The sequence below is a fragment of the Carcharodon carcharias genome, chromosome 2, assembly GCF_017639515.1.
Source record: "Carcharodon carcharias isolate sCarCar2 chromosome 2, sCarCar2.pri, whole genome shotgun sequence".
Taxonomy (NCBI): Eukaryota; Metazoa; Chordata; class Chondrichthyes; order Lamniformes; family Lamnidae; genus Carcharodon; species Carcharodon carcharias.
In genome coordinates, this window is record NC_054468.1 from 56,878,452 (window position 1) to 56,899,845 (window position 21,394).

A 21,394-nucleotide genomic window follows, 5' to 3' on the forward strand; every position below is an offset into this window, starting at 1 on the left:
CTAAAGCTGGCCATGGAACAGTCACTGTTGGAGGTGATCACAGCCCCTTGCAATGTCATCATCCCGGTTTGGACCAGTCTCCTCCATGGTTCAAGTGAACAGTACAACTTACAGTGTGGGTTAGGAGAATGTCTGCGCCTGAGCGAGAGCACAGCATGCAGTCCACTGGGCAAAGCTGCTGCCAATCGGTCGGGTGCAGTGGGGCAGAGGTGGGTGGTGTTTCGGGCAGCCATGCAGCGCACTAATCTCTGGCTATCCAAATGGTGGGCAGCACTCTCTGGGATGCTTAAAGGGGCCTTCAGACTTAACCAAGAGAGGTTATTAGTGCACCCAAGCTAACCCATACATCTCACTCTTCCATCCTGCAGGAAGAGTACATCAGGAGCATGGAGCCTGGTGAACTAGCTGTATGTCTTGTGGCTTACAGAGAGTGAAGACAACAGAGAAGAGAGTGAAGGAGGTGCTTGGCTGCACAGAGGGAGGATCAGCAGCCTCTGGAAGAAGGGGTGGCTTGGGCTCCCACACACACTGCCGAAGATCCACAGTGAGCCATCGCTGGTTGGTGCCCAGCTAGACCCAGGGCCTATTGATGACGCCTTTCATTCCTGCAAATGATTGAGAACGAGCATCACCAAAGACTGCGCATGTCCAGGGAACTGGTCACTCACATCTGCCAGTGATTGCAGGGTTTGGTGCCACGGGAACATGGAGGGCATCCACTGCCTATGGCCATGAAAATGACCATAGTGCTCAATTTTTACACCAGTGCCCCCTTTCATGGTTCCACAATTGACCACTGTGGGATATCACAAGCCTCCACCCACAAATGCATCAATGAGGTCACGGATGCCATCTTTGCAAGGGCTCACAGCTTTGTGCATTTCGCCCAGGACCGGGACAGCCAGGATGCAAGAGTGATTGGATTTGCCCGGATCACAGGTTTCCCACAGGTGCAGGGTGCGATCGACTACACTCATGTGGTTCTCAGATCTCCATCACAACAAGCCGTCTACTACGGCAGCTGCAAGGGCTTCCATTCGCTGAATGTGCAGCTGGTGTGCGCTCATTACAAACACATCCTGCAGCTCTGCGCTTGGTTTCCATGGAGTGTCCACAGCTCCTACATTCTCATTCACTCAGAGATCCCTGAAGTCTTCCAGGGTCCACAGAAGCTGCATGATTGGCTCCTTGGGGACAAGGGCTACCCGCAGGTGACATGGCTGATGATACTGGCGCAGTGACTTCAGCAGAGTGATGCTATAATGAGGCTTATGCTGCAGCTCACAACTTGGTGGAGCAGACCATCGGGATGTTGAAAATGAGGTTCTGATGTCTGGACAGGTCTGGTGGAGCCCTGCAATATAGTCCACAAAGCATCATTGTCACCTGCTGCACCCTTTACAACCTGGCACTGCTATGGGGAGAGGAGCTGGCCTCCATGGCATCCAAAAGCATTCCAGTGACATGTCACTAAACCTGGGGGCTGCTGTCTTTTTACCTTTCGTGAACATCTTCCCTGCAGTTGTCCTGGGCTGGAAGCACTGAGATGTGTGCATGCGGCTAGACTTTAAATATGGCGCCTGGCATGATGAAGCCGCGAGGTGATAGTGTGGCGGGCGATTAAGAGCCTGCCCACCATGGAAACGACATCTTTCCCGGAAATGCATAATTAATGTGGCGGGTTTGGATGATATGGCTTGCATAGCCGCCATTGCATCCGGCAGATAAAACGTCGTACTTAGTGCAAATCTGAGACAGTTCTACCTATAGAACCATAGAATAATTACAGTAAAAAGGAGGCCATTCAATCCATTGTGTCTATGCTGCCTCTCTGCAGGAGCAACTCAGCTAGTTGCACTTCCCTATTTCTTCCCTGTGGCCCTGCGGTTTATGGCGCTTATCCAATTCCCAATTTGAAAGCCACCATCGTATCTGTCTCCATCACACCCTCACTCCAGCCCAGGCAACATCCTGGTGAATCTTGGTTCTCAATCCTTCTGCCAATGGGAACAGTTTCTATCACTCTGTAGACCCCTCATGATTTTGAACACCTCCATCAAATCTTCTCCTAACTTTCTTTTCTCTAAGGAGAATAACCCCAGCTTCTCCATTCCAGCCACATAACTAAAATCCCTCATGCCCAGAATCATACTTGTAAATCTTTTCTGCATTCTCTCTAAAGCCTTAGAATCATAGAACCATAGAAAAGTTACAGCACAGAAGGAGGCCATTAGGCCTATCTTGTCCATGCCTGCCCGAGGACACCCAGGTGCCCTTTCTAATCCCACCTTCCTGCACCTGGCCCATAGCCCTGCAGCTTACAGCACTTAAGATGCAGATCCAGATACTTTTTAAGAGTTACTATTTTAACTTTTCTATGGTTCTTGAAGAATCTCCTCTACCCTCTCTAGTGCAATCACATCCTACCTAAGGCGCGGCAACCAATGCAGTACTCCAGATGTGGCCTGACTAAAGTTTTATACAGCTCCAACATAACCTCCCTGCTCTTGTATTCAATACCTTGACTAATAAAGGAAAGCATATGGCCTCATTGGAGGAACCTTCTAAGATATCATCCCTTCTTACTGCAGTATAATTGACTCCTTGATCAATACTGCACCACCACCTCTTATACAGCCCCTGGACCCGCCCCCCGCCCCCCCCCTAGCACCATCTTACACCCTGGAATATTGAGCTGCCAGTCCTGCCCCTCCTTCAACTTTGTCTCCATGATAGCAATGATATATCCCCATGTGTTAATCAACACCCTCAACTCATCTGCTTTACTCGCAAGGCTCCTTGCATTAAAATAAATGCCATCCAGCCTTGCCATGCGCCCTTGTACCTTAACTTGTCTATATATGCTCTGCCTTCCAGACTGACTTGGTTTATCTTCTATACTTGTCTGTGCATCACCTCCTACTATACCTCCACCATATCCCATCCCCCTGACAAATTAGTTTAAACCCCCACCAAAAGCACTAGCAACCCTCCCTGCCACCCCCCTCAAGGATGTTGGTCTTGTTCTGACTCAGGTGCAACCCATCGGACTTGCACAGGTCCCACCTTCCCCAGAAACGAACCCATTGATCTAGGAATCTAAAGCCCACCCCCCTGCACCAACTCTTCAGCCACACATTCATCTGTTCTATCTGTCTATTCCTATAGTTACTAGCACGTGGCACCGTAAATAATCCAGAGATTACAAACCTTGAGTCCTGCTTTTCAATCTGCTACCTAGCTCCCTAAATTCTTGTTGCAGGACCTCATCCCTCTTTCTACCAATGTCGTTGGTACCAATGTGAACCACAATCTCTGACTGTTTGCCTTCCCTCTTTAGAATGACCTGCAGCCATTCAGTGACATCCTTGACCCTGGCACCAGGGAGGCAAAACACCATCCTGGTGAGACGTCTGCGGCTGCAGAAATGCCTGTCTGTATCCCTCACCATTGAGTCTCCTACCACTATTGTTCTTTCTCTCATTCTCCTCCCCACTTGTGCAGCTGGGCTCTGGCTGTACTCCTCAGAGGAACCGTCACTCTCACTATTTTCCAACACAGAAAAACTGTTCTTGAATGAGATGCACTCTGGGACTTTCCTGACTTCCTGCCTGCCTTCCTTCTTCTGGTGGTCACCCATTCCCTCTCTGACTGCACTTCCTTAAGCTACAGGGTGAACACGCCTAAAAACGTATTATTCCTTATCAGCCTTGTGGATGCACTACTGTGCCTCCAGCCGATGCTCAAGCTCCGAAACCCAGCGCTCAAGCTGGTCAAACCAGTGGCACTTCCTGCAGATGTGGTCATCCAGACTGCCAGGAGCATCTAAGACTTCCCACATTCTGCAGGCCGTGCAACACAAGAAACTGAGCTCCCCTGTCGTGCACGATTTGCAGCTTGCACTTCATGCCAGATTGTGTGTTGAGGGTAAAGTGGGATTTAGGAAGGTGTGGATGGACCATGTCACCCTGGATCTTCTCAGTGGCGCCTGTTGCAATGACCTCAGTCACTAGCGTCCCAATAATTGCAGCATCATCATTTCCAAGGCGCTCACGAGAACCAGTCCCCTACTGGTTCTCAGCTGCCCCTTCTGTTTATATGCTCCCTTTTCTTGCATGTGAGAGGTAAGAGTGTCAGTGAGTGTGTTGCTTTGTGTCTGGGTGATGTGCCTGTCCTAGCTGAACAGGTGGAAGTATATGGAAGATGTGGTTGTGGGGCTCAGAGCAGTGCTAAGTGAATGAGAGTGGGGTGGAACATATGAATATTTGGCATGAGTCCTGATTGCTAGTGACTATTGTTGGATGCGTGATGTGGGTCCATTGAGTAGCGTGTGAGGATGGTGATTTCATGGATAGATGATGGCATTTGAAGATGCATTTACTGACCTTGACCATTTGTGTGAGGTCATTGAGCTTTTGTGACACTACAGCCAGATCCACAGGGCTAGACTCTTTGAATTGATCTCTGTAGCTATCTGCCCATTCTCTTCACAATATATACTTCGAGGACTTTCTGGCTCCCTGTGGAAACGTCACATCTCTCTTCCTTTTCATCTCCTGGACTACATTCTCCAGCACTGCATCAAAGAACCTGGGAGAACTCTCCCTAGATTGCTGCTCCATTGAAATTCTTATTCTTTCTCTGAAACACTTTTGGAGACAGTTCCACTAGCTGCTGCAGATTGAATGTGCCTCCCCTTTGAGGGGTGCAGGCTAGCTGTAATTCGTGCTAACCAGGCAGGGACCTGGGCCTCCTGCTGAACATGTAGCCAGTCAGTAGCATGTTCAACACTGTGATGCCTGCCATAATCATTGTGATCAGCAGGCAACCTGAAATTCACTTGCTGCCTGTGTCGTCCCGACCGGGAACAGGATAATCAAATTTTGTGATCCCGATGCTTAAAAACAAATGTGATTTGTTTTTTAGTCCACTAAGTCAACAATTCTGAGGTCACTACTTTGCTTCACACCAGGTGTAGAATTAAATCCAGGCCAGTGGAAAACCAAAGTTCAAGAGTGCTCTGGCTATCCATTCCCTTCTTGGGAACTTTCTAGACATGTTTTTGAGTTTTTAATACCATATACAATAAAACAACAGTCTCAAACATTTTCTTGTAACATTAAAAAGCAAACAACCTAGGAGTAGACTCACTATGCTGTAGATTAACTGGGGCCTGTCAAATCCCTGTAGCATTGTAGATTTACTGATTTGAAGCAGCAAGCTTACATGTTATTTATTAACTTGGCAACATTCCTTTGATTTTCATTAGTACCTTCCCAACAGCTACCATTGATCCGCTAGTAACCTGCATTAAATGCCTCACTCGAACTGCACAGAATGCTCTTGATTTGGCATGAGTTGTTGAATTATAGCTGGGATGTTTATGTTACATCTAGAAGATTAACAGCAGCAGCAGAAACAATTTTGCTGTCTTTTTTAATTGATGATGAATTTTGACCACATTTTTGTCTTACTTCCAGGTGAATATTTGTTGTCATTTGCAGCATGCATTGGCAATGAAGAGATTGTCAGAACTCTTATCAAGCACAGTGCTCCATTAGAGGCACAGGATTCCTTAGGTAAATATTTCACCATTCACCAAGTGCTTAAGCTTCTTCTTCATGTGCAATTATTATTGGGAACTCAATTCTTTCCTCACAAAGGGTGTGAATTACCATTGCAAATAATAAGCAGGTTTGAAGTGTTTAGCTAGGTTAAAAACATTTATGAGTGCTTTATAACTTCATAAAAATTAAACTTTGTAATGCTTCCACAATAAAATGAGAATGATTCCATTTGGTGGATATAAACCTCTAACTACTTCTGGATTCATTGAAGGCCCCTCTTCAGAAATGTCATTATGGGGATAATAACTTAGCAGTACAGAACTCACAACATACCTAGAAAATTAGTAAAAACTGAACAACAACTTCCGATCACATAGCACCAGAAGCTAACCTATGTACAGACCTCATGCTAGGCAAGTTAGACTTGAGAGCAGAATGTCCTTTAGGGAAGGGAATCTGCTGTCCTCACCTGGTCTGGCCTACATCTGATTCCAGATCCACAGCAATGTAGTTGACTCTTAGCAAGGGCAATTAGGGATGGGCAATAAATGCCTGCCTAGCCAATGACGCCTACACCCCATGAATGAATTTTAAAAGCTTAACGAGTGGCATTGTCTCCTGACCCGCCACCGAAAAAGTTGGCAGGGAATTCCCTTCCACTCTGCAGCCATTTAATATTCTGAGGAGCTGCCGGCCATCTGACTGGCTGACAGCTCTCGTGGTGCCAGCAGGAACAGTGGCCACTGTTGGGACAGCAGCAAGTCCCAGAAATCAAAGAGCCAGAAGCTGATGGAAGGGAAGTCTGGAGACTCTCGAAGGGGCCAGGACAAGAGGTCCATGGGAGAAAGGGGGTGAGGGGTTGAGGGTGCAAAGATCAGTGGCAGAGAGATTCCTGGGTGTTGGGGTGGTAGACCTTGGGGATGCCCCTGATTGGAAGAGGGGGGTCCATGAAGGATGCCGGGACTGGGCAGCTAGGCAGTGAGAAATTCACCTACAGAATTTTACAGCCACCCCACCCCCCTCCCCCAACCCACTGCCTGCAAACCCTACTTGAAGGGGACCATAAAATTTTGCCCTGCAAATGCATTGAAACATGGCTTAATTTCTAGAGGGAGAATCTAACTAAAATCTCAGAAGGGAATAGTTGGGTCAGGTTTAACCATTTTCAAATTAATCTAAATAGCTATATTGAGGTGACTTGGGGTTTTCAGCTTGATTGAAGAGCTCACTCAGAGATACATTAATGTACACCCATATAATTCAGTTTTCCCAACATGTTTTGCATACAGAGGAACCCATAAGGAATAAATGTTTATTTCTCAATTTCTCTTCAGAGAACAAACTACCTTTGCGTGATTAGAAATTAGAATTCTTTTGGACAGGTAATACAGTGCTTCATGTGTTGGTTACACAATCGGAAAAGAAACAGAAGTATTCCATGTATGATCTCATCACATCACTTGTGTCTGAGAAACAACAGCCAAGTCTTGAGAACATTGTGAACAATGATGGCTACACTCCATTGAAGCTGGCAGCAGCTGAGGGTGATTTGGAGGTAAGTGAATTACGACTTTGTAATGGAATATGAAACTATTGTTTGCTAAACTGTATAAGAGGAAAGACTTTGTTTATTTAAGGAGCCCATTCATTTTGAGAACACATTAGCTCAACAATGGAGTTACTTGTGAAAGCGAGTTCTTTTATAGCCACACTCCGCAGTAAGTTCTTTAAAATATATGTTACTTTGAGCCTGATTCTATTGATCAATGAAAAATAGCCCTTTCAGTACATAGTCCATCTGTAGCTGCATAATTCAGCACTATTCAGTTCCACAACATTCAGAATAATTGTCTGTTTTGACATACTCACTATTGTTTTATCTCCTTTCCAATTTTTGACCATTACTATTCTACACAGTTCTACATATTTCAAAACAAATGTTGGAAGAAGTTGTTTAGTTAATTCTAGTTGAAGGCAAATCAGTTCAAAACTTCCTGTAAAAAAGTATTAAATTTAATTTAATACTTGCTTTAGTTCATTAACTGAACTTTATTTTGTAGATGTTCAACTTTTTGGTGCAAAAACAAAAGAAAATATACTGGACAATGGGGACAATTTCTTACTGTGTCTATGATCTCACCAACATTGATACATGGGGTGATCAAAAATCAGTTCTGGACATCATAACAACAAGCAGGAATAGAGAGGTAACCATAAGGAATGAACCTGTCTTTTCTCTGTTGTCATTCTCAATTATACCATGCATTTGCATAAACAAGTATGTACATTCTTAATGTGTATGGACTTCAGTAGAGATTGTGGCATTAGTGGTAATGGCTCCCCACACCAACTCTGTATTCAGCAGCTCAGGCAGTGAACTTTAACTTTGGTTGATTTCCTAAAAATATCTTCAATTCCCATCACAGAACTGATGCTGCAAAAATTGTTTGCATAGTGTCCCTATTTTTGGTGCTATGGGTGCCATTTCAGATCCAAAATGGCATCCAAGCTGCACGTACACACTTCCTATTGGTCCATGCCGGATGGCATTGGGTAGAACATTAATGGAGTGCTGGGAGCATGCTTAGAGATATGGCAGATCGGGACCCCAGTCAGTGTGTAATGCTGATTTGACTGTAGAGGTGCAATTTTCAACCTCGGCACTCCAGCTAATACCCTATCTTAACCTTGCCTATCTGAACGTGCAATCAACAGCAGGAAGAACCGAACAACACCACTACCAGCACTATTTAAAGGGATCATAAACTGCTTTTGGGTTGGTTGCAGATTGACTTCTAGCTGTTGTTGAGTTAGTAGAAGTGCTTGGAGGTTAGTACTGTTACCTAAAGTTGGTGAAGCCTACCGGAAGTGGTTTGGCACATGGTGTAAGTCTTGGTTCTCATTTCAAAGGTTTTGCTTAGACCACTTGTGCCTTGTCATTGACATGGTTATCTCTATCCCCCATGGCCTGCTGGGGAGAGAAGCTGCTTGACGAGGGAGAAGGTAGAGAGGACGTGGGCTTTTAGCAGGAGGCAATATCCAACTGAGAACTTCAAGAAGCATTTCTCCTACCTCAATGAGGAGCAATATTTGCAATGTCTCTGTTTTACCAGAAAGCTGCTGACTGAAACCTGCCACCTGTTACAGGCAGACCTGCAGCCTCAGAGAAGGTGAAGACCACACCGCCAGTGGCTGTAAAGGTGAATGACCATGAACTTCTTTGTGTCGGGCCCCTTCCAGGCTGGAGCAGACGACATCTCCAACATCATGGAGTTTGATAAACACTGTTGTATAAGACAGGTCACTTAAGCTCTTTCTGTAAAGACAGTGCAAATACGTTGCATTCTAGAGAAGCAGGCAGAGCAAACACATGGCTTCACCAGGATAGCAGGCTTTCCCATGTTGCAGGGTGTAATTGACTGCATACCTGTTGCTTTGCAAATGCCACATGTAAATTCAGGGACGCATCACAACCACAAAGACAACTCAATGTCCAGCTGGTGTGTTTTCAGACTCAGCGTATTGCGCAGTTCAATGCCAAGTGTCCTGGCAACAATAATGATGCCATTATGCTGCAGCAGTCCACTGTACCATCAGCATCGAGCCACCATGAGAAACCAGTGGGTGGCTACTAGCCAGCTAGCTCATGACTCCAGTGAACAATCCATGCATACATGGGCAGCATGTAAATAACCACAGCTAAGAATCCACACAAAATGTCACTGAGCTGACCATTATGGTACTTAAACCACTTCTGCTGCCTGGACCACTCTGGGGAAGCCCTGCAGTACTCACCAGAACATGTGTCACTATTTGGTGTCCTGCTACATCTTGCACAACCTCAGCATCATGAGGGCACAGCTCTTGCCACCAGTTTTACAACAAGCAGATGAGGAGGAAGGGAAAAGGCAACCAAAACGGCCTCCTTTCAGCTGGGCTGCTTATGGCTGTCTCATCTGACTGCACCATCAGTGAACGCAACCCAAATTCCCCGTTCAACAACAGTCCCACACCATCCCTTCCTACTGACCATCACTGTGTCCTCTTTGCCACAATGCTGAAATAAAAGGCACCACAAAACAAACATTTCAAGCCAACTTTATCAGTCAAACCATCCAATATTCTATTCAAAAGCCAACCATTCACCCTTGTGCATATCCTCAGTGCCTGTCTTCTGTGTGCTTTTGCCTTGTTTAGTGCTCCTGTTTTGTCTTTTGTTTTTGCAGTTTCCCTTTAAGGGGCTGCGTTTTACTTTGCCCCTGATTTTGTTAACTTAGTTTAATTGTTTTACAAATAAGAGAGTTACACTGTGCTACCCCAGTGCTGTACCCCAGCGCTGTACCCCAGTGCTGACTGGTGGAAGGCTGCTGACTTTCAGTGGGGCAGATGGCTGATGACCTTGCAGGGCATCCTCGAGCAACTCTGGCCCTGGAAAGCCTGACTTTGGATTGCATGGCCTCAGCAATGTTGGCAGCAGCCCGGGCTGGCTGACAGGAAACAGCACTGGCAGGATGGCAGTGATGGGAGTGGGCAGCAGGTTCTTTCTCCATTGGACCACTATCATTCCGTCAGGGTGGCGACTCAGCAATCCCAGCACTATGTTGGATGGCAGATCGATGGACTGCTCTGCAAGTCCCTTTGAACATTAATCTCTGCAGCAATGGTGGGAGCAGTCTAACTGTTCATGGCAGTAAGCTGAGCATGCACGACTTTGTCTGATTTTAGGCTGTAATATTCAGACATTAGGTGGTTTCTACTTGTTCTGCAATGGAAGCTGAGACATTAACCATTAGATGCTGCGTCATGGTTGGATCCAAAGTTTGGTGATGAAGTTGGTCACCAATTCCATGATGGAAACGATATGCTCCAAGGTCTGTGAAAACCTTGTACAAGGTTAGTATTAGACTTCATGCTCCTTGACAGTGAACATAGGTTTTCTGGCAGGCCTGACAATGCACCAAGCATTTCTGTGTGCATGCCCATTACCCTTTTTCTGTATCCTGCCCCAGTGAAGCTCTCATTTGAGTTCTCTAGAGCTGAACTCATGAAAGATCCCACCTGCTGGCATCTGCGTTTCCCTTGTTCCCTGCCCTGGCTGCAAGCCACTCATGCAGATGATGTCTCTACCTTAGTCTCTCAAGAATGCACAGTGTCAGTATTTGAGCTGTTGATTGTAAGCATGAGATGGAGTGAAGGTGTTATCTTTTCATCAGTCTCTTCTTCCTCTTCCACATCTTGCTTCTGCATCACTGCCTGGCCAGCTGGTTGTTCTTGGGTATCTGGAAAGATAAAAGCATGAGAGTGGGATTGTGATGAGGGGAAGGGAGAAACAAAGTGATGCATGTGCAGCTTGTAAATTGGAAGAGATTGTGGGATTAGGAGAGGTGGGGGATCGCTATGAGCATTCCATCACATTCGATTCTCCAGTGATGGTAAGCATATGCAACTGCTACCTGCCACTGCTGTTGCTGTCTGTTGTTGTGTGCACCTTGTCTTGCCAGAGAGAGGGAACTGTGTCATTGAATATGGTGCAATATGTTTGGATGATGTAGCATGGTTGAATAGCTGGCAGTATGTGTCTGCTGTGAGATAACGGTGTGAGGCTTGCAGCAGTGCTAAGTATGTGAGAGTGAGACAAAGCTATAAGTGTGAGGTATGAGTCTTGATTGATAGAAATTGTTAATAGGTGAGTGAAAGGAAGTTGGTTTATTGAGAAGTGTGTGAATGTAGTGGCACAGTTGGTGCAATGTAGCATTTGAATATGTATTCACTGCCGTTTACCCCTTGTGTGAGGTTATTAAACTTCCTGGATTACTTCATCCAAGTCCTCAAAGCTAAACTGTTGGCATTGACCACTCTGGTGTTTTGCTCCACTGACTTTGCAGTGTCTGTCTGGAGGGTATCCTGGCATCCTGTGTGTGTGGAGGACCTCTTTCCTCCTATCCACCTCCTGCACCAAGGCTTTTAGTGCCATGTCAGAGAACTTTGGAGCCTGCTTTCTGCCATTGTGCCACTCTTAAAATCTCTGTTTTTAAAATGACTTCAACACCTACCCTAGTCAAAAAGCACCTCCCCTTTAAGCAATGCAGGCTGGCTTAAGTAATGCTGCTAGCTTGAACTCGTGCTAGCCTCTCACAACTTTGCATCTCTGTTCAGATGAGCCGGTTAACAGTACACTTAGCATTGGTTATACACTGCAATCATGTTAATGGGCAGACAGCACAAAGTTTGCATGCTGCCTGGATTGGAAGCATCGGGCACAGATTAATCACATAATAGAATTCCTGCTCATTTTTGAGCCCTTTCAAATTGCTTAGCCTAGAAATTTAAATTAATTTCCTGATACATAATGAAATGTAACATTTCGGAAATGTTTTATTGCTGTTAGTTCTTAACTTATTGTTCTGAGAATTTCTAAGATGGTAAAATAATATCACCTCTAGAATGAGGTAAGAGGTGCTTAACACGACCCAATAGTGATCATCAAATGACTATTTTCTTTCAATATTTATCTTGAAAGAAAAGTACATAATAAATGCAGTACATAGTCCAAGACATGTAATAACAGCTGAAAAAAAAATTAAACTTTCACTCATGTTGATTATATATCAATCATTTAATTGCTTTTGTTCACCAATCTAGATGTTAAATGATTATTCTGACAGGAAAGCTAAGAACGTTTGTCATTATTGTAGTCTTTGGGTACTACCTATATTTTGCAATATTTGAACACTTCAACTTCCATGTTGAGGTGAGCAGAGACCTAAAATTACTTTTCCAATGAAAAGAAGATATTTCTCATCGGAATTAGTGACAATAAATTGATGGAGCATACAGTCTCTACTTTTTCCCCATGGTCTGCACTGTCAGTTGTGGTATATGATTTAATCTGCAAGTGAATCTGACTGAACAATCGATAAGCAAAGGCAGTACAGGTGACTATCCTGGTCAGTCTCCCTTATGTAACATAAACCATTTTTTATGGCTGATCACGATAGGCCCTTCTTGCCTTCTAAAATTTAAAGATTTTGTATTCTCTTTAGAAATGATGAGATAGGAATTAAGTTGTTTTCTTTGTAGGTTCATAAACTCATTGATGCTAAACCAGTGAAGGAATTATTGCATCAGAAGTGGATTTCATTTGCATACAAGTATTTTCTAATGTGGATGTTTTCCTATAGTATGTACATCACAATATTCACCATCTCAAGCTTGTACCGGCCCTTGAAACCAGTTCCACCTGGCCAATTTGGTGACTACATTGTTAAAACACAAAAGACTCTAGCAGTAAGTATCATACAGCACTAAAATGTTGAATATCATATTTGTCATGAAAATATTTTAAAGTTTGTGAATTGGTGACTTCCTTATGAAATAGTGTAACAATCCACTGTTACCCTATAATGAAGACTTAAATGGATACTAAATTGCCTGACAAACTGTTGAAGAGTTCAAATCAGACACCCTGTCCCAGCTAGAAAGGTTCACATTTTGCTTAATCCCTAATGTATTTTACAAGAAAGGATAAGGAGCATTATCTCATAAAGATTTTAATTCCAAGTAGATCAATCGGACTTGATGATAGATGTTAGGAGTTGTAGACAGAAGCAGTTAATTAGAAAAGTAGATTGCTGGAATACAGTGTTCAATAATCACAGCTATGATGCATTTACAATGTTTCATAAGATACTGTGTCACAGTTGTTAGAAGCATTTCATTATGAATTGATGATAGGGTGCTGGTGCCAATAAATAGATATGACCCAAATTCAGACTAACTGATCACCCTTGTAATTTAAAAATAAAAAAGGTGAATGTAAAAGCTTACATGTGCATGAGAGATTTATTGTAAATATTATGACAGTTAAGTTCATCAACTAGTTTTCTTTTTCACTGGCTAAGTATCTATTCTTTTTCATTTGTCAAACCTCTTTTTTTAACCTTCCTATTTGGTTATTCTGCTTTCACATTGTATGGATCAGTACAAATCAAATATTGCACAATGTATAGATTATTTGGACATAAATGTAAAGAGATGAATATCATTATCTACTGATAATGGCAAACTGCCAGAACTAATATAAGCATCCACAAACATAAATAGGCTAGGAGAAATGGCTGACAAGAGGCAGATGCAGCTTAAAGCAGAATGGAAATATACCTTAAATTTTTCAATGTAGTGGAGGAGACGAAGATATCTAACATGTGAACATATGAATTAGGAGCAGGAGGAGGCCCCTCGATCCTGCTCCATCATTCAATAAGATCATGGCTGATCTGAATGTTACCCCAACCCCACATTCCTGCCTACCCCAGATAACCTTTAACCCCCTTGTTAAGCAAGAATCTATCTAGCCCTGCCTTAAAAATATTCAAAGACTTTACTTCCATCACTTTTTGAGGAAGAGAGTTCCAAAGACTCACAACCCTCTAAAAGAAAAAAATTCTCCTTGTCTTTGTCTTAAATGAGTGACCCCTTATTTTTAAATAGTGACTCCTAGTTCTAGATTCTCCAAGAGGAAACATCCTCTCCGCATCCACCCTGTCAAGACCCCTCAGGATCTTAATGTTTCAATTGAGTCGTCTCTTACTCTTCTAAATTCCAGTGGATACAAGCTTAACCTGTCCAGCCTTTTCCTCATAACGTAACCCACCCATTCCAGGTATTAGTCTGGTAAACCTTCTCTGAACTCTGAACTCCTAATGTATTTACATATTTCTTTAAATAAGGAGACCAGAACTGTACGCAATACTCCAGATGTGGTCTCGCCAATGCCCTGTATAACTGAAACATAACCTCCTTACTTTTGTAATCAATTCCCCTCACACTAAATGACAACATTCTATTTGCTTTCTTAATTACCTGCATACTAACCTTTTGTGATTCATGCATGCATTCATAGCATGCAAACATATAAATCCTTAAATTTGAATGAAAAGATTAAAATCTATGAAGGAAAATTGAATTTTGAACTTTATATTAAGCAATGAGACTCTGGTTAGGCCACCTTTCAAATAATATTTGCAATTTCAGGACCCTCATTATAAGAGGGATATAATCTCCCTCACAAGTAATTATTGATGTTAAGTCAATTACTGCATTCAAATGTTTGCATGATTACTTAAAGAGGTCATGGGATGAAAGCAGGAAATGGGAGGGGACAGACCTAATGCTGTAAGGGCAAGAAGGGCCAAATGACCTCTTGCTGTGCTCAGCTTTCTCCGGGACAAGTTAAACAGTGTTACATAAACATGAAACAGGTAATTAAAGATTTTGCCAGCTAAATTGACTGTATCTCAAAATGACTTATACATACTCTTAATAAGTATCAATTTATGGCACATAACTGAGTTAGCATTCCTAATGGGCATTGCTACTCAGAGTTCTTACAGTGCTTGTCTGTCTGTGACCCCTAAATTCACATTGTACTCAGTACAATTCATGTTCAGCACCTGTTCTTTTATGCTTGCTTTTCATGCTAGAAAATTATTTGAATGAACCATAATGATTTAATTAACAAAGTAAACATTTTAGGAATCCTATCAAACAAAGGAAGACTACTTGAGACTCCTGGGTGAGCTAATAACTATCGTTGGAGCACTGGTAATACTCATCAGTGAGGTAAGCTGAGAAGCAGTTACTGAATTCTTTATTTTAAACCTAAAGTAGGAACTTGCCCATTCCCTCCAGTACTAGCTACAAAAATGTGTATGCCATAATGTAAATATTACCTTTGTTTCAGGTCCTGTATTTATACAAGATTGGTCCAAAAAATTACTTTGGGAATACGTCAATTGGAGGACCTTTTCCATTACTACTGTAAGAATATAATCATTTTTTTCACCCTTCTTGTTTGTGGGAAACTATTAGACTGTATGCCAAAAAATTAAGAACTGCTGATGTTCTGGCTTCCCACTACCCAAGCTGCATGCCTAGAACAGGTGTTAACACCTCAAGTATGCAAATCAGGGGCTTAATGCCTATTTTAAGTCATCAATATGGAATTTGGCAAGATCTAGGCTCTGCTCAGTTGTTCCAGGTCTACTTCTGCGTAACCAGTAATCCTTAAAGAGAATTGATTGAACAACCGATGAAGTTTTCATTTTGAAACTTAACTTAATTTGGTATCAGGAGGAGCAGATGTGCTTCAACTGGTAGCTCCACAAGAAGTCTATGGGCTGTCGATAGCTCTTCCCATTTGCCTTCTCTCCCCCCCTTGCTGTAAGCTGGATCACTGTTGGAGTGAAGTGATTTTGGAAAAGCCCCAATCAGCTAGCTGCAACAGGATGCACGATTGGTGTCTGCAGCTTATGTAGTTGAGACCCAAGGCCTAATTTTCTGTGAGCCTCAGCTCTTTACCATCAGACATGTTGTCAGCCAATTTCTCAGCCAGAAAGTAAGAGTGTTTTCAGGGTTGGGGTGATCTATTGAGTAAAGTATGCCAAAGCCCGCAATTTAGATCTCTGTTGAGAGAGTAATAAAGGATTCACCATTGCCAAATCTAGACAACAGCAGGCGGGTGCAGGGTAGTTGTCAATTAAAACAGCTAATAAAGTGCTGGAATATGTAATCAGCACATTGAAATATAATTCTTCTGGTGCTATGCTGTGGCTAAACAATGCACTGGTCAGTTCAAATTGAGCTGTCTGGAGTTCAGGCTGCTGTGCTGTGAATGGTTTGGAAATGGTGCAGAGATAAGTGATAAGAATGATTCTAAGTGTAGTAGGTTGAGCTATGAGGAAAGGATAAAAAAGATCAATCTCCATAGCTCAAAAAAGGTTATGAATGGAAGTTTCCAGAGTTATACATACAATAAACTATATATTAATTGGCAAGTTCAATGTAGATTGCTATTTAAATAAGGTAGGATAGTAAGCTCAGAGGCCATGAGTACAAACTAGTGAAAAGTAAATCTAGTTTAAGAACATCTTTGTTCAAAGAATAGTAAATGTTCAGAATATTCAGATAGGCAGCATAGTGTGCCCACAGATTTCAGGGGCTTTGACATTCAAAGGCTGAAGAATCAAGCCACATAACCTCTTCTCATCCTTGACTTTCATGATAGGACCATAGAACCATAGGAAAGTTAGTGTAAAAAGAGGCCATTCAGCCCATCATATCTATGCCGGCCAAAAAGGGAAAAAAGAAACTAGTTGCTCATTTTAATCCCAAAGCTTCCTATGAATTCTAAAGTGTAAGCATCTGTTTACCCTTACCTTTAAATATTTTGGTTCATAACTTATTTGAATCCCTCAAAGTGATGATGTCAGTGCTGGAAATTTGGATCTGTTTATACTTCCAGCCCCAATAGCAACAATTATGCTCCCCTTACTCTGTCCCAACAAAAGCCCTGAACTCTAACTTTGAGAGGGCAATCACTACTTACGCTAGTATGGACATTTACCGCTCTGATTTGAGATATATTTCCAGCATCACAGAAGGAACAAAGAAAGAATGTATATTTTAATAGCCAGTTCACAACCATCCCAAAGCAATTTACAGCCAGTGAAGTAATTTGAAAGACAGGCAGTATTGTAAGGTATGAAAATATAATGCCAATTATTTTTAAATTATTTGTAATTTTGTGCAATGCACGCATTTCAAATTGAAACTAAATAGTGATTGTCTATAATTCAACTGTCACAGTTGGTGGCTCAAGACCCAGGACCAACAGAAACAAGTAAATAGTGTGTTAACCTACTATGTCACTCAATCCTTCCACTCCATTTAGCTTTAATTAATTTTAAGACAATGAAAACTGACATGCAGATAGATTAAAATAATTTTGTTGATGAATACATAACTATGCGACCTTCATTTGAATATCCGATAGTCACCTATTGCACACAATATTAGTTTATTATGCAGTAAGAAGAAAGATCTTGCATTTATATAGCGCCTTTCACAGCTACAACAAATCTCAAAGTGCTTCATTGTTGATTAATTACCTTAGAGGTGTAGGGCTGGATTTAATTCAGCCCTTCATGGTGGAAAACATGGCGACTGGTCCCAGTTAATTGTGAGAGAGGCTGCATGTCAGTCTCCCAGCAGCGGGAAAACCTACCGCAGTTAAGTTGGAGACGGGAACAGACCCATGGGAGGATCTTACCTGCTCATAGCGGGTTGTCAATTAGGCTCGTTACTGAGCCAATTGACACCAATTACCCTGAGCCCACCAGAACTTAATGGTGGCTTAGTGATTACATGTGAGTGGCAGGGCTTTCCTGTGCCTTCAGAAGTTTGCCAGGCAAATAAATTTTCCTGCAGCCTTCTGGGGGTGGGTGTCCCTCTTTCAATTGGCACTTAATGCCCGATCAAGGCATCCGGCACTGAACAAGGGGAGTGGATGCTGAAAACAATTATCCCCACTCTTACCCCCGACTTCCCTGTCCCCTCTCCCATGACCCCCATCCTCACTCAGCTGTGGCCTGGGACCCTCAGCATTCCTAGGCCTCTGTCTGGGTGAATTACCAACAGTCACGACTCGCAATAGGGCTGTTTATAACGGAGAGCAGCCGGCCTCTAATTGGCCAGCAGCTCTTGGTGGTGGGATTTCCACCCCCTGGAACCTGAATCCCAAGGAAGGCCTGGCACTGACCAGCACTTAATCCGGTCAGGTCTCCCCACTGTAGTGCATAAATGTTATATTGACTGAAAGTTAGGCAGTAAGACTATTTGTATATTATTTAAAATTACTGCACATTGATATAAAATAGTTAAATTACTTATCCAGATTTGACTTTTTGAGAAATCATGATGCATTTTCCTATTGTTCCAGGGTCTGTTACTCCCTTTTGATTGCTGTGGCAGTTATTATGAGAATCCAAGCTGATGCTGGAGAAGCAGTTCCAATCTCCTTTGCTTTGATCATCGGGTGGTGCAACACCATCTATTTTGCCAGAGGTTTTAAAACATTTGGGAAATTTTCTATTATAATACAAAAGGTAGGAAACTAGGCTGATGTCATTTAGTATAGATTGACAGGACCTATTAGATCATGGGCCAGAATTTGCTGTCAAAAGAATGGTGAGATTAATGGCCCTTAACATTATTTATATGCAAATGGTACAGCGACTTCAGATGAGGGAAGAGCTGGTGATAGAGCAATGCCTCTTTTATCACCAATGATAAAATTATGCCCACAAATGTTGTGAGGAAGGGTTTTTGAATTGGCACAAATTCGAGCAAAGATCAGTCTGCTAGGAAATATCAAAAAACTACGATTAACATATTTATTCTTGCAAACATATTTATTCTTGCAACAAATATGTTTCTGAGAATATATAGTAAAACATTAGAGTTCCATTCTGGACATTGCACTGATGCACTTTAATTTTTGTAAATTCATTTAACTAACACACTATTTGTTAATGAGTTTAGATAAATATGAATTTTGTTGGAGGTTTGCTGAATTCATTTAATGCATCAGTTTACACATTTACCCTTTATTTTTATGTCCTTTATCAGCCTTCTTGTATACTGAGAGAAACACAGTAAAATAATTAATATAAAACTGTACAGTTGTACCTGAGCATCACATTTGTGTACTTTTATTTTCTTACAGCTAATATTTGGAGATTTTATGCATTGGTGCTGTCTGGTATTTATCTGTATCATTGGATTTACCTTTGGTACGTGATTATTTTGAATAAATAGTCAATTTTAACTCTTTTCTAATTAAAATAGAGTAGCAACTTGGAAAAGCTTAATGTCTTGGTCTGGTTTTATAAGTTAAGCTGTTGCTGGAGGTGAAGAATAACTTCAGAATAGAACAGTGTGCACTCCTCCCTATATCAATCTTCAGGTTTTTTAAAAGATTGTTTTTAAAAGTAATTTTAGTTGCAGGACTTGATGTGCAGAATCTGTGTGCCCATTGTCCTGGTATAACAGCCAGAATGTCAGATGAGAGAAACAGTTGCTGCACAGTATTATGTAGGGGTCATATATTCAGTTTCAGTAACGGAACATACTCCAGTGTTTAATTTTGTGTTCCCACTGAATGTTTTCTAGAATCTTGTCAAAATATTAAAATATATTTGACTTGCTGTTAATACTAACATCAGTACTTTTGACTTTAGGTACAAATATAACTATGATTTGCTCGGAAATACTATCCTTACAATTTCTGACCTTTTTTGTGGTGTGAGGATTAGTAACCATTCTTTTTGTCCCAGCCTTGTTTCTAATGTAATGTATAGCATGCAAGTGCCAAAAGTTTGAATTTATTTTAATAATTTTAGTTGATGTGATCCTGGATAGATCTTAATGCCAATTGATAAATTATTCCAAAGAATAAATAAAATAACATTTGGGATAATGCAGTGTTAGTGGAAGCTTTAATTGATAAGCTCTATATTTTCTCAAATGACTTTGTGTTTTATTTCTTTCCTGCAGCATTTTACCTTATGTTTCAGACTTTAGATTTGGCAGATTATCCGTACTTTAGAGATTTTTCAATGACATTGCGTACCACATTTGAGCTGATGATGGGATTGATGGATATTCCTCTTCCTTATAAGAAGCTTACTCCCAACAATATATATATTGCCTATGTCATGTATATGCTATTTGTATATCTCCTGCTGTTAAATCTGCTGATTGCGATGATGGATGATACATACTGGAGAATTGCACCAGAAACAGAGGAGCTATGGAAAGTGCAGGTAAATCATGCTTTCTTTTAATATAGTTTCTTAGTCACAGCAGATTAAATAAAGGAGATGGCAAGCAGATAGTATGATCAAAAGGGAGGTAAATAATCCATACTGAGACCTAGCGCCACTTGTTTTTTTGGAATAAGCTGCCTTTGCATTTGATACTACCCTGTTGAAGCTATATTCTATATTACGATGAATCAATTTACTTCAAGGCTAATTAATCATTGCAGTAACTTGCAGCATTAAATCAGAATTGTTTTAACTTGTAGGAGAATGTCTAGTTTGTAATCACAGTAGCTCGTATTTTCAACAAGATTAATCAGAAGATTTTTTCCCCAATCTCTGTTCCTGTGTGTGTGTGTGTGTGCGTGCGTATGTGTGTGTGTATCATGTGGACAATCAAGGCTTTTATGTATCTTGTCCAACTTCTTTCATGTTTGTTACTAATCATTTTTCCTTTCAAGATTGCAGCAACCATACTGCTTCTAGAGCAACGAATACCAGCATTTCTGAAGATCCGCTCTGGTGTTCCAGGGAGGTCACTGGGCTTTGATGATGACAAGTGGTACATTGGGTATTTAGAAAATTACATTCCAAGATTTTTCTTGTTCATAACCACAGCATCATAAATATATTTCCTTTACCTAAACTGCATTTTTAATTTAGGGTTGAAGAGATTCTTCCAGAGACAGAAGGAGGAGCCGGAATGAGCACACAGAGATATTCACAAAATATAAGATGGGATGTGGTTAGAAGAAATCTTGGAAAAATCATAAACATGAAAGATTCTTCTGAATCTACCATTTTGTAGGAAACAACAATAGTGAATCAGTCATCTTTTGCTTAAATGAGCTATATTTAATTAAAATCACTAAATCTTTGGTGTTAGTCATTTCCAATAAATATAGAAGTTGAAAGAAATCAAAACCAATCATTTCTCCTAAAAATATTGTGTAGCTCCTTAATCATGAATAACCTTTGTGGGGTCATGTTTTTAAATTTTCTAGCTCAGAGGGGAAGGTCTGTGTTGCTGATGATATCAATTTCCTGCAACCCTTCATTTTGGGATTTTTGGTTTAAAATACTGGTTGCAGTTGAACCACAAAACCGGAAGTGGCAATTTACTTTTGTTTTGCCATGAACTCATTTTACACAGGGAGAATGGCATGA

At 41.6% G+C, this 21,394-nt stretch overlaps 1 protein-coding gene across 1 annotated transcript in view; it reads left to right on the plus strand.

The window, feature by feature from the left end:
- Positions 1-21,035, plus strand: part of LOC121287412 (transient receptor potential cation channel subfamily V member 6-like) — a 46,582-nt gene extending 25,547 nt beyond the window's left edge. Inside the window, exons 6-16 of the mRNA XM_041205266.1 lie at positions 5,481-5,579; positions 6,950-7,122; positions 7,628-7,774; positions 12,648-12,854; positions 15,102-15,188; positions 15,310-15,386; positions 18,346-18,511; positions 19,132-19,198; positions 19,962-20,230; positions 20,689-20,798; positions 20,891-21,035. Coding sequence (XP_041061200.1) covers positions 5,481-5,579; positions 6,950-7,122; positions 7,628-7,774; positions 12,648-12,854; positions 15,102-15,188; positions 15,310-15,386; positions 18,346-18,511; positions 19,132-19,198; positions 19,962-20,230; positions 20,689-20,798; positions 20,891-21,035 — 1,547 coding nt within the window. The remainder of the gene's footprint in view (positions 1-5,480; positions 5,580-6,949; positions 7,123-7,627; positions 7,775-12,647; positions 12,855-15,101; positions 15,189-15,309; positions 15,387-18,345; positions 18,512-19,131; positions 19,199-19,961; positions 20,231-20,688; positions 20,799-20,890) is intronic.
- The last annotated feature ends 359 nt before the right edge of the window (positions 21,036-21,394 follow it).